The 23199-nt window shown below is 37.7% G+C and overlaps 4 protein-coding genes across 31 annotated transcripts in view; 2 read left to right on the plus strand and 2 right to left on the minus strand.

Moving 5' to 3' along the window:
- Positions 1–2506: 2506 nt before the first annotated feature.
- Positions 2507–5610, minus strand: LOC121648558 (ubiquitin hydrolase B-like). The gene is made up of 6 exons (XM_041998756.1): positions 5590–5610; positions 5401–5477; positions 5164–5272; positions 4988–5045; positions 4598–4795; positions 2507–2607 (listed from the first exon to the last, which is right to left on the minus strand). Exons 1-6 carry the CDS (start codon positions 5608–5610, stop codon positions 2507–2509), a joined length of 564 nt encoding a protein of 187 aa, XP_041854690.1.
- Positions 5611–10904: 5294 nt separating this feature from the next.
- LOC121648559 (nuclear factor 7, brain-like) lies at positions 10905–12502 on the plus strand (the record flags this gene model as incomplete). Its single annotated transcript, XM_041998757.1, has 1 exon — positions 10905–12502. A coding segment is annotated over one exon (1071 nt), but the record flags the coding sequence as incomplete, so codon positions are not given.
- A 3698-nt stretch (positions 12503–16200) lies between these two features.
- On the plus strand, positions 16201–18337 carry LOC121648806 (nuclear factor 7, brain-like). The gene has a single exon (XM_041999228.1). It carries the CDS (start codon positions 16371–16373, stop codon positions 17784–17786), a length of 1416 nt encoding a protein of 471 aa, XP_041855162.1. The 5' UTR covers positions 16201–16370; the 3' UTR covers positions 17787–18337.
- camk2b1 (calcium/calmodulin-dependent protein kinase (CaM kinase) II beta 1) overlaps positions 18337–23199 on the minus strand; it is a 78680-nt gene continuing 73817 nt past the window's right edge. For all 28 annotated transcript variants that reach the window (XM_041999223.1, XM_041999204.1, XM_041999219.1 and 25 more), the window contains one exon: positions 18337–23103. The gene's annotated coding sequence lies outside the window, so the exon portion shown is untranslated. The remainder of the gene's footprint in view (positions 23104–23199) is intronic.

Consider the following 23199-nt stretch of genomic DNA (forward strand, 5'->3'; position numbering starts at 1 on the left):
GTTTTTAAACTGAAACAAATCAGCAGTCTGATTTAATCTTTATACTAAAACAGATTCAAAGCTTCTTAAATGATTTTCTTCATATCAATATTTTCTTACCACCCAAATGTGTATTTATGTGTAGAATCATTAACATCACCTCTTCATGAACTCTGTTATATTACACGAAGAAAAACAGCAGAGATGCAAAGAAACAAAGAGTTTACTAAATACAAAAACTGCAACACATCAGGTAAAAATCTGATGTTGGAAATATGAGCTTTTTAATGTGGTTAGCAGCCTGTCTGATTTATAATTATTTCTTCTTCTTTAGAAGTTTTTCATCCAACTGTGTCATTAGTTTGTAAATATATTCATTTTCTTCTTGTTTGTAATTAACTTCAATGAATAACGTCACATTTTTAAACTACAGAAAAAGAAAGATAATAAAATTTCATCCTGTGAAATAATTGGAGCCAAAGTTTTGTTTTACTTTATTTTATTTTACCTTATTGAACGTGGAAACTTCTGCTCATGATTTTATGTCTGAACTTTGTCGCTATGATTTTATTCAGATCAATAAATTCCAGGTATTTACATGCTCATTTAGATTTATCCATAAGTGATAAATCTCAGAACAATCATCATTTATAGATCGCTCTGGTGGATGTTGAAGAGCTGAAAATGTAAGAAATAAAGTTTTACATATTTAAAAACTGAAATCAGGCCTAATGAGGAGAAAGTTTCACTTTATTTCTCCTCCGCTGGATGTTTATTTACTATTAAATGTTCTGTGTAAAATAAAGCATAAATCGGAGGTTTTCAGCAGTATATTCATTCTTCATAAAGTTTTCTAAGTTCACCTGCTTCAATCATGTCGACAGAGAAATGTTTAAAGAGTCTGGACACACACAGCTGGAAACATGAGTCTTTTTATTTTGCAGCTGCATTATGCAAACACCGTGTATGAGAGGTGAAGATTATTGTAAAAGTTTTCCAACCAGGAAACTTTGATTCAAAGACTTTCAGTTTGATATTAAATGACTTCTGAAATAAAATCCTAAAATATCTTCATCATGTAATTGTGTGACTCATGTTTCTTGCTGTGATCACCACTAGATGGAGACTAAACCAACATTTTGCTCCTGTTTCTGATTTCATGAACTCAAGAAGGAAGCTGCAGTTCCAACCAAAGATTTTGTTAGGGAAATTCTTCCCAGCACTAACACCAATAAACCTTCAATCAAAAGAAAACACAGAGTTTTTCTCAATGTGTACAATTTTACTTGAAAGGATCATGTGTTCGGTCCAAGTATGACACACACACACACTGAATTGTTTTACACATAACAAGGCGTTATGAAGGAAGTTTCATAAATTCCCTCCCTTAAACATTACAGAATCTTAAGATTTATGCTTTAGCATTTTCCACTAAAAGATAGGACATGCAGAACTGGAGATGTGGGTGGATTTTTAACCTCATGCTGCCTGTTATTTTATGCTTTTCTTTTAAGCCCTAAATCAGTTAATAAATCTGCATGTTCTGCTGCAGGAGACGCAACAAGAGGAGCAACTGGTACAACACCTGACATGTAAGGCTAAGTGGGAACAGCATGTGGTTGCTCAGTTAATGCAGATACGTAGGGAGAAAGAAATTATTGTGGAGGCTCGCCTGGTCAGAGAGCATCAGTACCAGGAGCAAAGAGAAAAGGACTTTCGGAAAACTTTGTGCAGAGATGCAGTGAAACAGGACGAATAAAGAAGAATAATCCTTTGTGTTTTTGACTTTTCCATTCCCAATAGCAGTGTGAGCAGAGCAGAGCAGCAGTGATTTTAGGGAAAAGGCTGGTTTTAGTAGTTTGTATGGTGACATCATCTATGATATCAGGTTGAGAGAGACTGTACGTTTTTTGTATTGTGTCTGTTAAAGAACAGTTGCTGGCCACCACACCACAGTTCAACAAACAAACTTAAATCTGAAGACTGAAATCTTTTGTGTCGTGTTAAAAACCTACTGTGACGTATCAAGTGTCAGTTTTTTCTTAAACATGTGTTCACTTTTAAATTAATGCGTTTCTAAAATTTTGTACTTAAAGTTAATATTTAGATTTTTTTTTAAATTAGGCTTGTGTCAGCATTTGAATTTATCTAAATAATTCTCTTTTTGTACATTTATTGAGACAAATAAAAACAAAAGAAATCCAGACACACAATTGAATTACATTTTTTTTATTAGCTAATTCATAAAAATAATTTCCTATCTAAGGAATCCAACAGATTAGATCAGTTTGATTTAATCTCCCTTCCTGAGCAAGCACACGGCGACAGTGGAGAGGAAAAACTCCCTTTTAACAGGAAGAAACCTCCAGCAGAACCAGGCTCAGGAAGGGCGGCCATCTGCCTCGACCGGTTGGGGGTGGAGCGGATAGGAAAGAGGAACATACAAGCACAAGAACTCTGAGATCTGGCGACACCTGCTGAGAAAGAAAAGAGAGAAACACAAGTTGATGACGAAGGTTTTGAGTCTTCATTGCAGTTCAACCAGGTCTGAGTTCGGGCTGGAGTCCTTCTTCATGCCGTTCCCCTCTCTCTGTCCATTTTCCTGTCTGCTCCTTACTACCAGACATCCTTAAGAAAAACAAACAACAAAGATATCATTATCTTCATTTGGTAATATCAGTACTGTCATATGAAAATGGAAATTCAAGAGTAAAAACATGAGTGTGAGTATAGAGGCAGTCAGTGAATCATGGGATGTCCTGAGCAGTTTAAACCTATACCATCATAACTAAAGGGAAGGTCAAGGGTCAACCAAACCTGTTCTTATTATGAGGTTTATCAAAAAGGAATATTTTAAACCTAATCTACATGTAGAGAAGGTATTTGCTTCTTGAACCCAAACTGAGAGGGAGTCCGACAAGACATGGGATTAATATCCAAATTTTCTCCCTCCCATTCTACTTTTAAAAACTTTATGAACCACAAGCCTACAGTCTAAGAGCAAAGTACTCTGTTTGGACTATATGGAACTATGGCATCTTTAAGATATAATGGTGTTTTGTTAATAAGAACTTTATGTGACAAAAATTACAAATGAATACTTAATGTGATTGATTTGAGGCCAATAATATGTCTAATCCTCTGTAATACAACATTGGTATCACATGTAGCACTGAGAACCAAAAGGACAAGAATAGAAATGAATGTTTTCTCTATGACAAGATCTTTTGACTGCCTTCATCTTTTTTTGGCTTGTCATCTCTAAAATGTGTGTGTGTGTGTGTGTGTATGTGTGGAGGGGGGGACTTCATCTTCTGTTGCCCCAGATGTTTCTTCATCAGGAGGGTTGATAGTGGGGGGGCTTAGCTGCTCTTTACCACAGGGGAATCTTCCATAATGAAAAACTTACCTTCTGTCGTCCCATGGCTGCTCCATGGTACAAGGGATCCAGGAACCAGTTGTACAAAACAATCTAAGATGCTATTTTTTTTTATGTATATTATCATTTTATTCTACCAGAGTAGATAGTAATGAAGTAAATTTTATTTACTGTAATAAGTACATTTTTAAATATGTGTACTCAGCTGGAGTATTAGTTTTAGAGGAACTTGTCTTTTTCACTCTATTACATTTATACAACAATGTTGTACTTTTAACTCCACATTTTTTTAGGAATGATCTTGTTACTACTTTAAGTTTAAAGTCAGCTGATGAATTTTGTTTTCATTCCAAAAATCCAAAGAGAAATAATCTGCTTATTCTGATGGATTTGTCAAAGAGATGTTTTCATACATACAACTCCAGCATCTCCTAAATTTAGTGCAGAGTTATCACTCAGGTCATATAGTTCATTTAGTGGTGGTGTGCAAACATGATGGCTTTGGTATAGATAGATTATGATAGATGATTCTCCATCTGGGGATCAATGGCCATGTCATAAAACTGTTTAAGCTTTTTCAAATAAAAGTGAAGCTTCTACTTAAGTTGAATAAATACTTCAATTTGGGTCATTTAACAAGAAGTGGGAATTTGATAATGTTCTCAACTATTAGAAGCTAATTTTACATTTAAATGTTAATTTAACATTTATGGTATCTTAAATGTTAATTTTCTGTACTCCTCACTCAAGTACTTTCACTAACCTGCTTATCCCCAAAGTCTGCACTATCATTTCTACATTTCTATTGCAAACTGCTGCAGCAGAAACTAAAGGTCAGTTCTTTTATACCACTCCACTCTCATCTTTTAAAAGCTTGGTGAGGGAGACGGTGTTATTTATTTATAAATGAATGAATGAATCAAACATTAAATGGGATTGGGAGAGAACATATCCCATCTGGTAAAGCTCTGCCCTCTTGTGTTGATTATTTTTGAGGAGCAAAGTTACTAAATAAACTTATGAGTGAATTTCTCTGGTAAAATGGGATTTAGCCTCAAGTGTTACTTTGTGCAGCTGGTCCCTGACACTTTACTTATGGTTGTTTGTTGCTGTGGCTGGATCTTCTGCCCCCCCACCCCCTTTCTACATCCAGTTCTAGATCTGAAAATAGAGAAAATACCTTTAGAAATGTGTCAAGTATTGTGTTGGTTATTTTGATGCCTTCTTTCTCCATCTCACTCTCTTTCTCACAGTTTAGGACGTGATAACGTTTTCTTACATGTCTCCGATAAAAAAGGATGTACGCCAGCTCCTGCCTTTTCTTGCAAACGTCCCAGCCAGATGTTTTAAGGACCATTGAGTCATTGAAGGTAAGCCAGTGGTCAGTTGGCTCCAGTGGACAGTCTTCTGGGTCGATGCTGTCACAGATGTAGTGTCCTAACAGGAGAGATTTTATTCATTTGTAAGGGAGTGAAATCATCCCAGCAGAACTGTTCATTAAAAAAGTGGCATATCAATCTTATTCAGTACAGTAGGCAAAGAGTCCTAACCATAGATTTTCAAAGGGATTTAACAGAATTAAATGTTTCTCACAAACATCTGTTACATGTCAGGTTGGGATTTGCTTACCTTCTTCAATACTGCCTGAATGACTGATGGCGCTGACCAGACTGAAACAGCCACCACCCTGAGAAGAAACAGTTAATGAGTGACCTTCAGCACACAGAGCAGGACAAACAGTCCATTTCTTCATTTTCACACCATCACAATGTATCTGTTCCCTGTTATGGTCTGTGTTTCTTTACCATTTTAGATGACACAACTATGTCCCTCTGTATCTGCACAGGGTCATAGATTTTCTGCAGGTTGAAGGATGGAGTGTAGCAAAAACGCTTAAGATGTATGATAAATGTTCTGTAGGATAAATATATAAACACATATGGGCGAATGTTGTAGGCATTTATTTGATTGTTACATTATTAGTAAGAACTAAAAAGGGTCGGTGAACCACAGTTTTCTGAAATATGGGGGACGCCACTCACTTTGGCAGGGATGCAAAGGTCAAAGTCTGGCCTGATGACTTTCCTCCGCACTCACAGCTGTATTCCAGCTCCACCTCCTACAGAGCAGCACAGAGACAACAATACATGTCAGAAATTTACTGTCAGCAAACAGCAAACATGACACATCAGATTTGTGATGACGGCTCAGTGAGGACTGGTGAATCTTACCAGAAGATATTTTTCAAGCATGTCTTCAATACACCCTCCAGGAACCAGGTCCAGAGACAGATTAGTAAATTGTTCCTGTCTGACTGATTGAACTCCACACCTGCACATACATTAAAAGTCAGCTGTACTGGTCAAAACCCAGCCTAGATAAGACTATTATAAGGGATCCACATGGGTAAACATCAGAATATCTAACTTGCATCTCTGACAGATTGCATGGTGTTGAACGGTGTCTTACTTTTTGCATGTTCTGGTGTACTCCATTTTAAATCCAAAGTTGTCTTCCACTGGACAGGTATAGCTTCTGCCCAGGCCCGCTGCGGTCCGTTGAAGCAGAGGAGACAGACTCTCCATGTGTGTCAGGATCGAGATCAGGAACTCATGGGCGTCCTGAACACACACAAACACACAGAAGTATTTAGATATTGATATAGATCATTTCTTTTATCTTGGACCTTATGTGTTTAATAGAGATTGAAGTGAATTGAATATTGACTGTGTACTAAAGCGAGAATTAAGCAACAATTATCAAAATGTTATCTGACTCACATTCTGCAAACTGTTCATAAACTGCGGGTTCTGGTCACTGATAAGATCTTTAAAGGACTGCAGGAGTTGACTCTTGATGTCAGAGTTAGTTGATTTGTGACAGTCCCTGATTTCAGTCAGTTCCCTGCACAGAGGGAAAAAATGAACATGAATGTGGTTAGATGTGTTTTGCCCATTGTTTTCTTCTAGAGACATTTGACGGTGACGACGCTGCTTTACTTCAGCAGTTGAGCCTCAGGAACTGATCTCCAGATCTGCTCCGTACGACTGACGCTCGTCACAAAATCTTTTAATGTCAGGAGGCTCTGAAGACTGGAGTTCATATAGCAAGTGTTCCCGAGGTTTGGAAATCTGACACAACAACACAGGTTCAAACAGATGTTAGCATTTTCACTTCTTTACTGACATCTTCAGAGTGGAACTCATTGTCTTCAAGCATTTTCAGGAGTGAATGTTTTGTTGCAGCTTCATAAGGTTATAAACTCACCCAAGGGGGTCGGTGGTTCTCCAGCTGTATTTGTTAGATAATGTTCTTATCCTGGAGAGAGGTGTTTTAAATAAATCGTATATTAGGAGAAGTTTAATCACAAACTTAATGCTGTATGAAGGCTTACAGTGAAAATCTTAATTTCTTGTCATGACTGGCTGATAATGAATTAATTCTTCATGATTATTGTAACTGGACATATAAAAACGAACTGTTGTAACAAGAGATCGGGATCTTAACTTTATATCTTACCAATTGAATATGTCATTTTGGAGGGAGTAACATTCCTCTGGTTCAGAAAGGGACTCCAAAGTTTTCCTGGTGCAGTTTGTATCCAACAAACTGATTTTCAGGTATGACAATGGACATAGACGAGAGGATACACCCATCACCTGCGATCTGCTACTGGAGGAAGAAACAGGTCATTAGAGAAGTAGAACAGACTAGAGTACTCACAAAGAGGCTAATTCAGGGCTACAATCTAAAACTAACCAGAGTTTGCCAGCTGGCTTCTCCTTGTTTTTCTTAGCAGACAAGGGTGACTTGTCTTGCTTGATCTGCTCCACTGTTGTCCTCTTGTCATGATGTGAGAATAATGCACTCATTTTTTGTGCGAATTGCTCTCCTGTTATCTCTTCAGTGGAGCTGTCATAGAAAGAAGGAACAACTAGTCAGAGCAGCACAACGCTAAACTAGTTTTGGACCTTGGAACCAGTCGACTCAACAAAGTTGAAAAGAAGTAACCTGAGGGTCCCCAGTTTGGGCACTTTGAGAACAGATGGTGCCAAACTGTGCCAACATGGCCATTTTAGAGACCTCATCCAAACTGCCTTTACTTCTTTGTCCTTAAGCTTAAAATTGATTTCATTTGTGCTTTGTGCCATTTTCATTTAGGCTTCACCAGTAACACATTTACCCCAAACGTATTCAAACAGACCTTGTGGTTGCAGAAATATGCTAATTTCATTATGGATACACAATTTTTAAGCAGATACATAAAATATAATATAGTATACTACCTACAAAAACTTAACTTTGCTAAGAGACCCCTCTTGGATATGGGGCTCCCCTTGAATATTAAATGTTATTTATTTATTTAAAAATGTTTCATGCCAACTCTATTCATAATTGCTGGATTGGACCAGAGTAAGAAAGACAAATAACAGATATGACCAATTCAGTCTTTTTAAATGTAAACACAAAAAAATCATTGTCCTCAAAAGTTATTTATTGGAGACTGATTTTAGTAATAAATGCAAACATTAAAACAGTCCTTACTTTGTTATCTCTGTTACTTTGTTAGTAATCAAGAAATCGGTGCTCTCAGCCGGAGAGACGCGATGATTCCTCTGTTGGAAAACACACAAGTTTTAAATTAATTTGTGTACTAACAGAATAAGGAATTTAACTGATTTAACAGTGACTTGTAAATATGTGTTTACACCAAGAAAGTCTGTGAAACATACTCTGAAACAACAAAAAGGCCAAATCCATCTTGGTTTTGACGTCTTCTTCTTGGCCTTTGGATGTTGGGTGTCTGACTTGGTTTGGCTAGACAAAGAAAAATGTTGTTTTTTATTCTTAGATAAATATAGTTATACTGAAATATAGTTAAACTGTAAACAACTAGACTGTTAAGTGTAAGTTTAGTTAAAAATCAAATATATAATTAAGCAATAATCTACAATAGTTGGTTATTTCTTTGCTTACCATTTCTGAGAGTTTTTAAGCTTCTTCTCATCTGCCACAACAGTTTTGTCTGTTGTCTTCTGCTCAGAGCAAATAAAAATGTTAGCTACATAAAATATATACATATACATTTAATAAAATATCACACTTAATTGAAGAAAGTATCAGAAATCATCTTTAAAAATTATTTTAAAAGTTAAGATTTTTGTTTGTTTGTTTCTTTTAGTTTAAAAAAGTCACTGTAAAGCGTAATCTGCAATAAACCTTCTGTAATTCTGAGAAACAAACCTTTTTCCAGGAAAAACACTGTAGAAGAAACATGTTTGTAGTTGGTTGGGTCTTTTCAGAAATCCTGTGTGCTGCTTGAATGTTGGGTTAAAACTGAACTCCAAGAACAGAATGTAGTAAAACTGATGTTCTAGAATGTGAACCTTTGTGACACATTAAAACACATTTTGTTAAAATTTGCATATTTTTTAATTGTCTCTATGAATCTATTCCATAAAGAGTTAAAGGAGCCCTAGATAGTTAGCATATATCATATATCTGCTTATAACAGCATCTACACTGTCTGATATGCATGTTGTACCTAGAGACCACTAAACTGCATCAGTAACATGGCTCATAGAAACAAACATCACAGCTTTCAGATACTTTATTAATAGGGGAATTATGTGAATAGCAAACACTTTTACTGATTTTATGCATCGACATAACAGTTTTATCTGCACATGGCTTTTCATATAATGAGCCATTTTCTTTATGTTAAAGAAAAATAAACATTTAAGCAACACAACAGAGAGAAGGGTAGATTGAAAATAGATTTATAAAGGTATCTCCAATCTCCAAAAAAAACATGATTCTCAAGCAAACAAATTTAAAATCTTTAGTCTTTAGAAATATAACATATTTGTGATTTATTACTTTTAATTAAAATTTCTATCCTTTGTTTTATTGTTCATGTTTGTCCCATGCATGTGTGTGGCAATTGTAAAACCAACAAAACAAAACACACAAACTAACAACACAAACAAACAAAAGAGGATCTGAGTTTATATACTGTCAGATGTGACAAGTGAGGGACGCATGAGGCCGGAAACTACAGGTGCTCGTCATAAAATTAGAATATCATGAAAAAGTTGATTTATTTCAGTAATTCTATTCAAAAAGTGAAACTTGTATAATGTAGACATTCATTCCTCCCAGACTGACATATTTCAAATTCTAAGCACATTAATAGAGAGGCGAAGGGAAGGAAAAGATGTGGTAGAAAAAAGTGTACAAGCAATAGTGATAACCGCACCCTGGAGAGGATTGTGAAACGAAACCCATTCAAAAGTGTGGGGGAGATTCACAAAGAGTGGACTGCAGCTGGAGTCAGTGCTTCAGGAACCACCACGCACAGACATTATGCAAGACATGGGTTTCAGCTGTCCCATCCCTTGTGTCAAGCCACTCTTGAACAAGGGACAGCGTCAGAAGCGTCTCGCCTGAACTAAAGACAAAAAGGACTGGACTGCTGCTGAGTGGTCTAAAATTATGTTCTCTGATGAAAGGAAATTTTGCATGTCCTTTGGAAATCAAGGTCCTAGAGTCTGGAGGAAGAGAGGAGAGACACAGAATCCACGTTGCTTGAGGTCGAGTGTAAAGTTTCCACAGACTGATGGACTCCATGCCACGCCGCATTGCTGCAGTAATTCAGACTAAAAGAGCCCCAACTAAGTATTGAGTGCTGTACATGCTCATACTTCTCATGTTCATACTTTTCAGTTGGCCAACATTTCTGGAAATCCTTTTTTGTATCGGTCTTAAGTAATATTCTATTTTTCTGGGATATTGAATGTGGGATTTTCATTAGTTGTCAGTTATAATCATCAAAAATAAAAGAAATAAACATTTGAAATATGTCAGTCTGGGAGGAATGAATGTCTACATTATACAAGTTTCACTTTTTGAATGGAATTACTGAAATAAATCAACTTTTTCATGATACTCTAATTTTATGACGAGCACCTATAGAGGACATTGGATGTCCATGGGTTGCAGAAGGAGGAGGATGAATGAATGAATGAATGAATGAATGAATGAATGAATGTTTTATTTTTCAAACGTGTAAAAATGTACTCATTGACAAAAACAATGAAGGATTTATACACTGCCCAAAAAAAGTAAATAATTAAAATAAATAGAACTCATAACCGTTATTGTGTGAGTCAAAGTCCATCATTCTTCTGGGACATCTATGTGTCCAGTTAGAAAGTAACACTGATTGTGAATCAATTTCACCTGCTGTTGTAGAAATGGAACAGACACATTCCTCATACTTTGCATGCTGACACAGTCACTGAGTTGTCCAGTGGGTCTATACGTTAAGAGATAATTTTGTTTTTCTCTGTACATTTGTAATGTTTTTTTTTTTTTTTACCTCTTTGGTTATTATTTAAGAAATCGATTACTGTCAGCTCTGTTTTTCTGTAAAAGCAGTAGGAAATTTTCTGGTGTGTTTCTGTTCAAGTAGCAATTTGTTGACTGGTGAAAGCTTGGATTGAAGGGTCATTGCCTTCTATTTGTTGTGTTTTTGTTTCCTCTGTGTCCTGTATGTGAGTTTTCTCTCCACCAGCATCACAAAGTGGTTCCTATAGAACAAGCAGTCAGTGGCCTGAAGGAGCAGCTGAAATCTGACTTAAAGTCGCTGCAGGACAAGAGGAACACATACAAGCAAGTGGAGGAAACATACAATGATGTGATTCAACACACCAAGAAGCAGCTCTTGTCCACAGAGAAGCAGATCAGAGCAGAGTTCAACAAGCTGCAGCAGTTCCTGAAAGAGGAAGAGGAGTCCAGACTGGCAGCTCTGAGGGAGGAAGAGGAGCAGAAGAGGAAGACTATCAGCAGAGAGATGGAGAAGATTAAGGATCACATCTCCTCTCTGTCAGACAGTATCTGTGCTGTTGAAGAAGACCTGCAGAAAGACAGCGTGCCATTCCTCAGCAGCTATACAGCCACTCAGAGCAGAAGCAGAACCCAGTGCTCTCTGTCAGATCCACAGCTGGTCTCAGGAGCCCTGATAGATGTGGCCAAACACCTGGGCAACCTGTCCTTCAGAGTCTGGGAGAAGATGAAGGAGAAGGTCCACTTCAATCCTGTCATTCTGGACCCAAACACTGCAAACCCGTGGCTCTATCTGTCTGATGATCTGACCAGTGTGAAGGATGGAGACACAAAGCAGCAGCTTCCTGATAATCTAGAAAGAAACACAAAGTACTGTGTTGTTTTTGGCTCTGAGGGCTTCAGCTCAGGGAAACACAGCTGGGAGGTGGAGGTGGGAGATCATCCTGACTGGGACATTGGTTTGGTTAAAGAGTCTGTTGACATGAAGGGAGAGTTAGAAGCATTACCAGAAAATGCATTCTGGTGTTTGTGGCACCGTGATGGAAAATACGCTGATGTTGATGGTGAGCATGTCATGATGAAGAAGAGTCTCCAGAGGATCAGAGTCCAGCTGGACTATGACAAGGGGGAGGTGTCCTTCTACAACCCTGAAGACATGACTCACATCTGCACTCACAGAGACACTTTCACTGAGAAACTCTTCCCTTATTTCTATGTTGGAGAAGCTGCTGATGCCAAAACTTCTGTTATCTACATCTGTAAAATTTAAAATCTGTTGAGTTCTTAGTGATTTTTTTACAGTCTGTTTCAAGTAGAATTAGTTTATAAAGTCAACGTGAACAAAGACGTCGACACTGCCTGGTGAGCATAACATAAAAGTCAGCACCTGTTTTTATCCAAACAAATCATTAAGATCCTCCTGATGACAAATTACTGGTGATTAATTTGTTTCAGCTGACAGGTTTCTCATTCCTTAAACGTCCATGTTAGACTTCATCCTGTTGTGAAAACGATGTTACTCCGTTTCAGAGCTGTTTTTCTTCTTTAATATATTCAGTTTGTCTCTTAAGCACAACAAAGCTAAATTACTCATATAGTTAAAATGAAAATAAATTTAAAGATGTTTGAGAAATAAAACTACTTAATGTGAACTAAATTATCTACAGAAAAGTCTAATTTGATCATCTTCACTTTGAAATGGATGATTTATGTAAATAGATATTTCTTCACTGAAATCTTGACTTGTTTTTATTAATAAACATGATAAAACTGATGGTTCTGTTTGATGTGTGGGAATAAAAAGAGACATAAAATGTTCTATTTAAATTGTCATTTTATTGATAACACCTTAACACATTTTTCTTGAAGTTAGAGAAACACGTGAAGCACGTAAGAGAACCGAGCAATAATCTGAAGAATCAGAGAACTAGAGGATTAATATTATTATACAGAAGAAACCCAAAGTGACAAAAAGAGACAAAGGGAAACTAGAAAGAGCCGATTGCAGAGAAATGATTAAAAGTTGGAAATGGAGGGAGCGGGTAAAAGAGTGAAAGACCTTCTTTGAAAAGAAGCCATACAGAGCTTCTTTGGATGAAATTCAGACTGAACTCTGACGGTTTATCTCAGAGATGCTGACTTCCTTTTGATGTAATTTATTATTTCCCTTCATAGATTTTAATTTTTCTTATTTTATTCCAGATATTAAGATTAAATAGTATACTTAGGACCAGAGGGCAGTTCATGTAGTTTATATAAAGAGCTGAACAATGAATATACTTTAATTAAGCTTTGATTATTCAGGTAGAATCATTATTGATTATTAGTGGCTTTGTTCTTATCTGTAGTTCTGATCAATGATTTAAATGGAAGCAGGTTGTAACTATGGAGGAAATCTGTTTGTCTGACACTGAAGTCATCTTACTGTGCAGCTACATTAGAAGCATCATCGTATCATCCATCTGTGTCTTTGTGCCTCACTTTCTGTCACTGTTCCCCCTGATGGAGCCTCTACAGATAAAAACCATACCACAGTGTATTTGATATATTCTATCCCCTTATATTTCCTCCTCAGACATGCCCAGCATCCTCGACTAGATGCTGAAAGTTTCAACAGAATGTTTTTCTTGTTTGTTTGTTTGTTTTTGTGTTAAAGTGTGTGTTTACAAATCAACAAAAATGAACAAAGGGTGGGAGGATGTTATGCTAACATACTGGGAGAGAAGAGAAAGCATAACAAAACATAGAAGGGAGCAGGTAAGAAAACAATTTAGAAAAACAGTATGATACATATAATAAACATTATGTACACACACACACACACACCTGGAGACCGCTGGGAGCGTCGTGAGAGTCATGTTTTTTGACTTCTCCAGTGCGTTTAACACCATCCAGCCGGTGCTGCTGCGGGGGAAGCTGGAAGGAGCTGGTGTGGATGGAAAGCTAGCCGCGTGGACCATCGACTACCTCACCAACCGGCCACAGTACGTGCGTCTGCAGAACTGTGTGTCTGAGGTGGTAGTCTGCAGCACGGGGGCCCCTCAGGGAACAGTGCTCTCACCGTTCCTCTTCACCCTTTACACCTCGGACTTCACCTATAACACCAGCAGCTGTCATCTCCAGAAGTTCTCTGACGACTCAGCCATTGTGGGCTGTGTGTCTGAGGGGAACGAGCTGGAGTACCGGTCAGTCATCAGGGACTTTGTGGACTGGTGTGAGCGCAACCACCTGTGCTTAAACACCAGTAAGACCATGGAGATGGTGATTGACTTCCGGAGAAGGACACTACCCCACACACCGGTGAACATCCAGGGGAAGGAGATTGACCGGGTGGACAGTTTCAAGTACCTGGGTGTTCACCTCAACAATAAACTGGACTGGTCACACCACACAGACGCCCTGTACAAGAAGGGCCAGAGTCGCCTCCACCTCCTGAGGAGACTGAGGTCCTTTGGAGTATGCAGGCCTCTGCTAAGGACATTTTATGACTCTGTGGTAGCCTCTGCTGTCCTCTACGCCGTTGTCTGCTGGGGAGCGAGCAGCACCGACCGGGACAGGAAGAGACTGAACAAGCTGGTCAGGAGGGCCAGCTCTGTCCTGGGCTGCCCGCTGGACTCTGTGGAGGAGGTGGGTGAGAGGAGGATGTTGGCCAAGCTCACATCCATCATGGACAACACCTCTCACCCACTGCACCAGACTGTGGGGGGGCTGAGCAGCTCCTTCAGCAGCAGACTGAGACACCCTCAGTGTAGGAGGGAGCGCTACCGCAGGTCCTTCATCCCCACTGCTGTCAGACTGTACAACTTGTCTGTATAGTCATAATACTGTGTAATATTTATTTATATTTTACTGTGCAATACCCCCCATTATCAATGTCATCATATTCTTCATATCCCACCATCACCATGTAAATATGTATATAGTCTGTGAGGTTGTTGTTATATTTTATTTTATTTTATGTATGGATGTAGTGTGTGTGTGTGTATGTATATATATATATATGTATATATATATATATATATATATATATATATATATATATATATATATATATAATGTATGTGTGTATGTATGTATATATATGTATGTATATATATATATATATATATCTTTATATTATAACGGTACATATTTTTGCTTTTCTTAGACTTGTAAATAATTTCTATTGCACTTTCTTGCTGTGATGCATGTTCACCTTATTTTGCCTCTCTGTACTTTATTCTATAACAAGAGCTGCTGTAACAAGTGAATTTCTCCACTGTGAGATAATAAAGTCTAATCTAATCTAATCTAATCTAATCTAATATACATATATATATATAAATTTATTTTCTGGGAGGCAGCAGGTGAATTTATCTTTAATCACAAAAATTACAAATTGATTATTTTGATTTAAAACAACTCAAGAATTCTCCAGATGATGCCACATATTGTTGCCTGACTTGGTATTTTTAGTATTGTGGTTTATTATATTTGAGACTCTTGGCTGTATTTGACATTAGTATTTTGTTTGTACTTTTATCTTCATTGTTGTTGGTATATGTGTGCTAGAAGAAATAAAGTTCATTAGAATTGTTTTCTTCTTAAGACTATTACAAACACATTTTTAAATCATATTTCTGTCAGTCTGACATTGTAGCTGCATCAGTGGGTGTATTTTGTCAGTAGATACACAACTCATTTTTCTTATGGGAAAGCTAAAAATGACTTTGCTAAATAAGATAACACAGCTTTAACACTAGTTCAAAACAAGTGTGTCCTCAGTTCACAACTGGCCCTGTTTGCAGCTCGTTGTTTCCGTCTTTGTGCTGGTGTGAGCGCCTTGCAAGTAAAACTTCAACCAAGATTCCTCTGGTCTGTCGTCCCAGATTACAGTCTGAGATTTTTCATCCAACAATGTGTAAGACTTTGTCTATTTAGTTGCTGTTTTTGTCTTTGTTTGTTTTCTTACCTCGTCCAGGGACTGCAGATCTGTCATTTAACAGTAACGTCTAACAATGTACAATGTCCCTGTCAAATAAACCAATAAATAAACATTATAGTTCAGTTCTTTACACATGATCATTATGTTCTTATATTTTAGAACAACAGATGCAAAATGTGAATTTAAATCATCAGAGTCAAATCGTATACTGTAGAAAGCTGGGACAATCATATTGGTAAGTTTCTATTTATTCATTTAATCAATTATTTACCTAATCATTTATCTATTTAGGTGGGAACAAACGTTTTGTTGGGAGAATAGACTACACCACAAATGCCAATTATAACATTTAATCAGGATTATTTTCCACTAATAATTTGTCTATAGTTGTATGTAAATGCAAAATGACTTAGTTCCAAAACAGAAATCTCCACACATAAACATCCTAACTTAGCTGATTCTGATCAGACGTATATTAACTGATGTTTCAAACTCTTGGACACTTTTAATAAAGAAACAGCTCCATCTAGCGGCGACTTGTTAAATATTTTATTTCTCGTCACAGGAAGAAATGAAACTGAAAGATTCATTTTGTTGTCGATCAGGTGGAGAAGACGCAACATAAAAAAGTTGGATCTGTTCAGAAAAACACTTGAGGTCAACTAACTGTGAGTCGATACCAGGAAACTTTGTGTATTTTATTATTTAAAACCGACAATCTAAAGTTTCCAGGATTTGAAAATGGCTGAGAAAATCACGCTTTTTGAAAACTTCCTGAGCTGCCATGTGTGTTCAGAGACTTTCAGAGATCCTGTGTCTCTGAGCTGCAACCACAACTTCTGTTCAAGCTGCCTGCAGAAATTCTGGGAACAAGCTGGAAACAAAAACTGTCCCATTTGTAAAAGAAAATCATCAAAAGAAGATCCAACCATTAACTTCTCTCTGAAACAACTAGCGGACTCGTTTGCTAAAAGGCAAAGTGACACTTCCGCTGAGATGGAAAAAGAGGAGAAGAAGAAGGAGGTGGTGTGTGATAAACATCCAGAAGTTCCTTATTGGTTCTGTGAGGACGAGCAGAGAGCTGTGTGTCCTGTCTGTGAGTTTTCTCTCCACCACAATCACAAAGTGGTTCCTATAGAACAAGCAGTCAGTGGCCTGAAGGAGCAGCTGAAATCTGACTTAAAGTCTCTGCAGGACAAGAGGAACACATACAAGCAAGTGGAGGAAACATACAATGATGTGATTCAACACACCAAGAAGCAGCTCTTGTCCACAGAGAAGCAGATCAGAGCAGAGTTCAACAAGCTGCAGCAGTTCCTGAAAGAGGAAGAGGAGTCCAGACTGGCAGCTCTGAGGGAGGAAGAGGAGCAGAAGAGGAAGACTATCAGCAGAGAGATGGAGAAGATTAAGGATCACATCTCCTCTCTGTCAGACAGTATCTGTGCTGTTGAAGAAGACCTGCAGAAAGACAGCGTGCCATTCCTCAGCAGTTATACAGCCATTCAGAGCAGAAGCAGAACCCACTGCTCTCTGTCAGATCCACAGCTGGTCTCAGGAGCCCTGATAGATGTGGCCAAACACCTGGGCAACCTGTCCTTCAGAGTCTGGGAGAAGATGAAGGAGAAGGTCCACTTCAGTCCTGTCATTCTGGACCCAAACAGTGCAAACCCGTGGCTCTATCTGTCTGATGATCTGACCAGTGTGAAGACTGGAGACACAAAGCAGCAGCTTCCTGATAATCCAGAGAGAAACACAAAGTACTGTGTTGTTTTTGGCTCTGAGGGCTTCAGCTCAGGGAAACACAGCTGGGAGGTGGAGGTGGGAGATCATCCTGACTGGGACATTGGTTTGGTTAAAGAGTCTGTTGACAGGAAGGGAGAGTCAGAAGCATTACCAGAATATGGATTCTGGTGTTTTTCTCAGCGTGATGGAAAATACATTGATGTTAATGGTGAGCATGTCATGATGAAGAAGAGTCTCCAGAGGATCAGAGTCCAGCTGGACTATGACAAGGGGGAGGTGTCCTTCTACAGTCCTGAAGACATGACTCACATCTGCACTCACAGAGACACTTTCACTGAGAAACTCTTCCCTTATTTCTATGTTGGAGAAGCTGCTGATGCCAAAACTTCTGTTATCTACATCTGTAAAATTTAAAATCTGTTGAGTTCTTAGTGATTTTTTTACAGTCTGTTTCAAGTAGAATTAGTTTATAAAGTCAACGTGAACAAAGACGTCGACACTGCCTGGTGAGCATAACATAAAAGTCAGCACCTGTTTTTATCCAAACAAATCATTAAGATCCTCCTGATGACAAATTACTGGTGATTAATTTGTTTCAGCTGACAGGTTTCTCATTCCTTAAACGTCCATGTTAGACTTCATCCTGTTGTGAAAACGATGTTACTCCGTTTCAGAGCTGTTTTTCTTCTTTAATATATTCAGTTTGTCTCTTAAGCACAACAAAGCTAAATTACACATATAGTTAAAATGAAAATAAATTTAAAGATAATGTTTGAGAAATAAAACTACTTAATGTGAACTAAATTATCTACAGAAAAGTCTAATTTGATCATCTTCACTTTGAAATGGATGATTTATGTAAATAGATATTTCTTCACTGAAATCTTGACTTGTTTTTATTAATAAACATGATAAAACTGAGGGTTCTGTTTGGTGTGTGGGAATAAAAAGAGACATAAAAATGTTCTATTTAAATTGTCATTTTATTGATAACACCTTAACACATTTTTCTTGAAGTTAGAGAAACACGTGAAGCACGTAAGAGAACCGAGCAATAATCTGAAGAATCAGAGAACTAGAGGATTAATATTATTATACAGAAGAAACCCAAAGTGACAAAAAGAGACAAAGGGAAACTAGAAAGAGCCGATTGCAGAGAAATGATTAAAAGTTGGAAACGGAGGGAGCGGGAAAAAGAGTGAAAGACCTTCTTTGAAAAGAAGGCAACTCAGTGTTGTCAGTGCAGCTCAGTCTGCTGAAGAACTAAGATGATGAAATTCAGACTGAACTCTGACTCCGGTTTATCTCAGAGATGCTGACTTCCTTTTTATTATTTATCAGTATTTAATGTCTGTCAGATATTCAGTGTTTACAGTGACTGAAAGAGACCAGAAGACAGCCATCGTTTATATAAAGAGCTGATCAATGAATACACATTAATAAAGGTTTGATTATTCAGGTAGAATCCTGATTCATTATTAGTGGCTTTGTATCCATTTGCAGCTCTGATCAATGATTTAAATGGAAGCAGGTTGTGACTACAGTGATAAACTGCTCATCTAACACTGAAGTCATCTTATTTTGCAGCTACATTAGAAGCACCAGAAAGTCTGTCAGTGCTTGGCTTTGTGACGACAGAGCCTCTGGTCTGTGTGTTGGACTCCAGTTCTGTTCCTCTCAGTTAGCATGCAGGCTCAGGAAAGCAGCCCGGTGCTGATGCTGCACCTCATATTCCCTCAGCTATGTACAAAAAGCAGCCACGCTACACTGACAACACAGAGCCCCGTAGAAAAGCATGCAAAATGATCAACTCATCATCAATATCGACTTCCTCATAGCCATCCTTAGTACCACAGTCATTAATGTAATAATCCTTATCATTATAATCATCTTCATTATATCATCTGGAGACAAAAATAGTTATATGCACTTAAAAAGCTGAGAAAATAGAGAAAAGTTGAGTTTACCAGAATTCAGTAGAAAATGAGAACCCAAATAAAAACACCAAAAAACAAGAGTCCTGTTGACCGTCATGCAAGGTTGTCAGCTACGCTGCTAGTAGCAGTTGTGTAACACTGTGTACTCCCTCATTTTAATATGTAAATCTTCTACTGAATTTCAAGGCTAGTAACACACTAAGAAGAACAGAAGAACTTTGTACTGTACATGCTGCTATTTCTTCTTTTTTTCCTTTTTAGGAGAGGGGTTTAAGGGGGGGTCATGATCATACATGAACGCTTCCAGGTAACCTTTAAACGTGTAGTATTATAGAACAGGCTGAAATATGATGATGATTTCAGTGGATGAGATGAGTAAAATACAACTTCCCAGTGGTTCACCTTGAAAAAGAGCCTTCGTCTTACAATATTTTTAAAAATAGTGATGTGTTTGAGAGACAGTTCACACAAACTACATAGGATCATATGTTGTATGAGTTTAAAACTGATAGTTGCTCCACTTTGCAAAGTTGTAGTAGCCTCAGTGAAAGAAAAAGGGCTTCATAAAACAGCATCAAAAACAGCACAAATCAAAATCTAGCACAAAAACTAATTCATACCAAGTTGGTCATTACAGAAAAAAAACAAAAAAACAAAAGCAGAATCCAAATTGGTGCACAATCCCTTTAAAAACAATGATCTTCTATATGGCGCACACTGTCCCTTTAAACAACAGCAGACAGTACTTGCACAAGTGCTTGAGTTGTACATTAGGAAAACAAATTCAAAAGAAGGAAAAATAATAAAGCACAATAAAAACAGCACTACAATAAATAAATAAATATTGAAAATAAATAGAAACCTGAGGACTGTGTCACCGAACCGACTGCCGGGTCTCCTAATGTCTTGGTCGGACCAAGCGGCGAGACAAATGCGAAGGCAGCCAATAGTGGATGAGCAAAGTAACAGTGGAGCTCAAACCCCCCACAAAAATCAGTTTTCAGTGCTGCAAAGTCCATCTGTTCAGCCCTGCCACCCCTGGCACAAGCACTTAATGTCATGAAAGGCTAATAACACTTCAATGTAACACAAACTAAAATATAAACATTAAAAACAAAATGCAAGAAAAAATATGAAATTATAAGAAAAGAAAAAGAAAAGTCCTGGGTTGAAGGCAGGGGACTGATTTGTCCTCTAAAATAAAGCCCTCTTTTTCCATCTCACACACAACAAACACCTCCAAATCCTCTCCCAGGCTTAAAAAAATACACACTGGACAGCATTAAATGTACATGCTTGCAGACACACACAAATATATTGCACACTGTGGCTAAAAGCTGTCCTGAAATAATGAACCACCAAGCAAACGCACTCCAAGTGTTAGTTATTTGTATGTGCTTCATTTGGACAAAACAGTGGTAGCACCAGCTTTCTGCACTGTGGCACCAGAAGTCAGAAAGGTCACTCATCCACAAGGATCCTCCCTTTAGAGTGCCGACTTCTTCTGTTATGTTGAATTTAAAAGAAGAAGAAAAGACCTGCTGTTGTGTTCCAGTCAGCGCTGCGATTGTTCCGGGTTAAAAATATCTTAACTTTTCAGAAAAGAGCGCTGAGCTTCAAGCGAGTATTCATCTGTCTCCTAGCAACAGCAGGAACCACCAATGGTGCATCCCCGTCTCCACCGAGCACCGTTTTAGCACAGAAAATAAAACAAGCTCCCGTCAGAGCCGAAGCTGACGACTCACTTCCACTTTAAATGTAAAGGAAGAAGCATGCGCTGCTTTCAAACACTGAGACACTTCCAGCCACATCATGATACTGAAAGTTGGTAAATCAAAAAATTCCACTCCATTTTACATGTTTTTAAAAAATTCAGAAATTCCTAATCATTGCATGGCAATTAGTGCATATAGTTACCCAATAAATTTGTAAAAAGTATTCATTTTACGTTAAACAACTCATTCTAAATGTCTCCTGTTCTGGTAAAGTTGATTTGACATCTTTGGTTAAAGATTTGCCACATTTAAGAGAAATGAGAAAAACTTAGCAATGCAGATGCCAAAATTATTAGCTTCAGGTTTAGATGAGAAAAATGGAAAGAGGAATTATTTTCATTTGGGTACAATGGGAATTTTCTTCCATCTTCATTCTTTAGGAGAACAATTTGCAGATTTCCCATGTGTTCGCTACATGATGACATTGGGAAAGTCATTTCCTTTCTTTGCATGTGCCTCTACTATTTTAGAAAACATGCCAACACAACCTCAAGCAACCTAAACCCTTTTTGCAAACTTGCAACTGCACATTATATGCTGTAGGTTATTAAAGCACAACAATACTTATTTTTATGTAATTTAACAGCAATAAAAATATAGTTAGTTCAGTATTGTACTTCAGTCAATAGATCATTCAAAACTTTCTACACTGTATCGATAAAGGACTTATCTGTGACAGCTCCCTTTTGGAGCAGAAGATTTCAACATGGCAAATTTATTTTTATTTGATAAAACAAGTCTATTTACCCATATTTAAAGATCTTGTAGTATTAATACTCTTTAAATGATATTTTGTTATAATGAGCAAAAAGTTTTAAATGGAGGCCAGCGCGCAACACAACAAAAAGAGCATCGCTTTTCAAAGCAACATGCTCTTCTCATGCGGCCTGAGGATGTAAAATTTAAATCAAGTGCAAGCAGCGTTATACATGATGGAAAAGTTAAACCACCACACTCCTGCTGTGCACTTCTCACTTTGATTTGTTGCCACCGAGTTCAGCAAACGCTCTTCTCCTGCTGTTCCCACTGCAACAAGGCAACAACAGCAGGTTCCCCCCACTGCACCGACTTATTATGACTGGATGTGTGAATGCTGCATGTCTGGCTTACACTCACACACATATGATTTTATACTTTACATTCAGTGGACACCCCTTCCAAAAAAAAAAAAGAAAAAAAAAGGACAAAAAATAAAAATTAAAACACTGAAACAAACAAACAAAAAACATTTTGATCATGAGTTTGGGAGCAGTAATATAGCTAACATACAAGAAGCGAGTTACAAAAACTGCCAAAATCCTTTTCCACTTAATAGCCACAATAAAAAACAGCCACTGTTAATATGGGGAAAAACATGCTTCCTTGAAAAGATAAAGAAAAAACAAAAAGATTTCCTTCAACTCTAAAAACCACTGGCATCAAGAATTCTGAATTATACAAATTACATATACAATTGCAAATGTGTAATAATAATAATCATAATAATAATCATAATATAGTAATGTTAATAATAGGTTTTACTTAAAACTTTACATACTGTATTTCCAGTGCAGTGTTTATGTCACACAAGTGTAGATTCACAGGGGGACAAGAGGGTTGATGTCACAAAGATTGTGGGGGTGGAAAAGATACCACAGGACGGAGGACTCACACCCAGTCCTAGAAACACACCCAGCCCCCCATCAAACACCCAGTGTGCCAGAGGGAAGAGGAAGAAGCCCCGGGGGGTGAGGGATGTTGTGCAGCTCTTGTTGGATGGATGACAAGAGGTAAATGGCAGGTGATAGACTGGGGGGACAAGAGTAGTAAAAGAGGAGATGCATGCTGGGGGTGGATGAGGCTGGAAGTCCAGTGAAAGGTTTTTTTTCTTTTTCTTTTTTTGTTTTTTGATAAAGGGGTGATCACCCCTGTCTCCCCAAGCAGACACTGGACAGGTTCTTTCATCCCTTCCTCCTCTGAATCCTCTTCCTCTTTTCTCTCTGGCAGAGAAATCCTGACAGATCACCACATCATTCAATCCTAAAAAAAAGAAGAAGAATGAATGAAAGCTGTCTGTGTTCTTACTTGGAAATTATTTTACAAAGTAGCCAAACAAAACAAGACAGGATTTATTAG

The sequence above is a fragment of the Melanotaenia boesemani genome, chromosome 11, assembly GCF_017639745.1.
Source record: "Melanotaenia boesemani isolate fMelBoe1 chromosome 11, fMelBoe1.pri, whole genome shotgun sequence".
NCBI lineage: Eukaryota > Metazoa > Chordata > Actinopteri > Atheriniformes > Melanotaeniidae > Melanotaenia > Melanotaenia boesemani.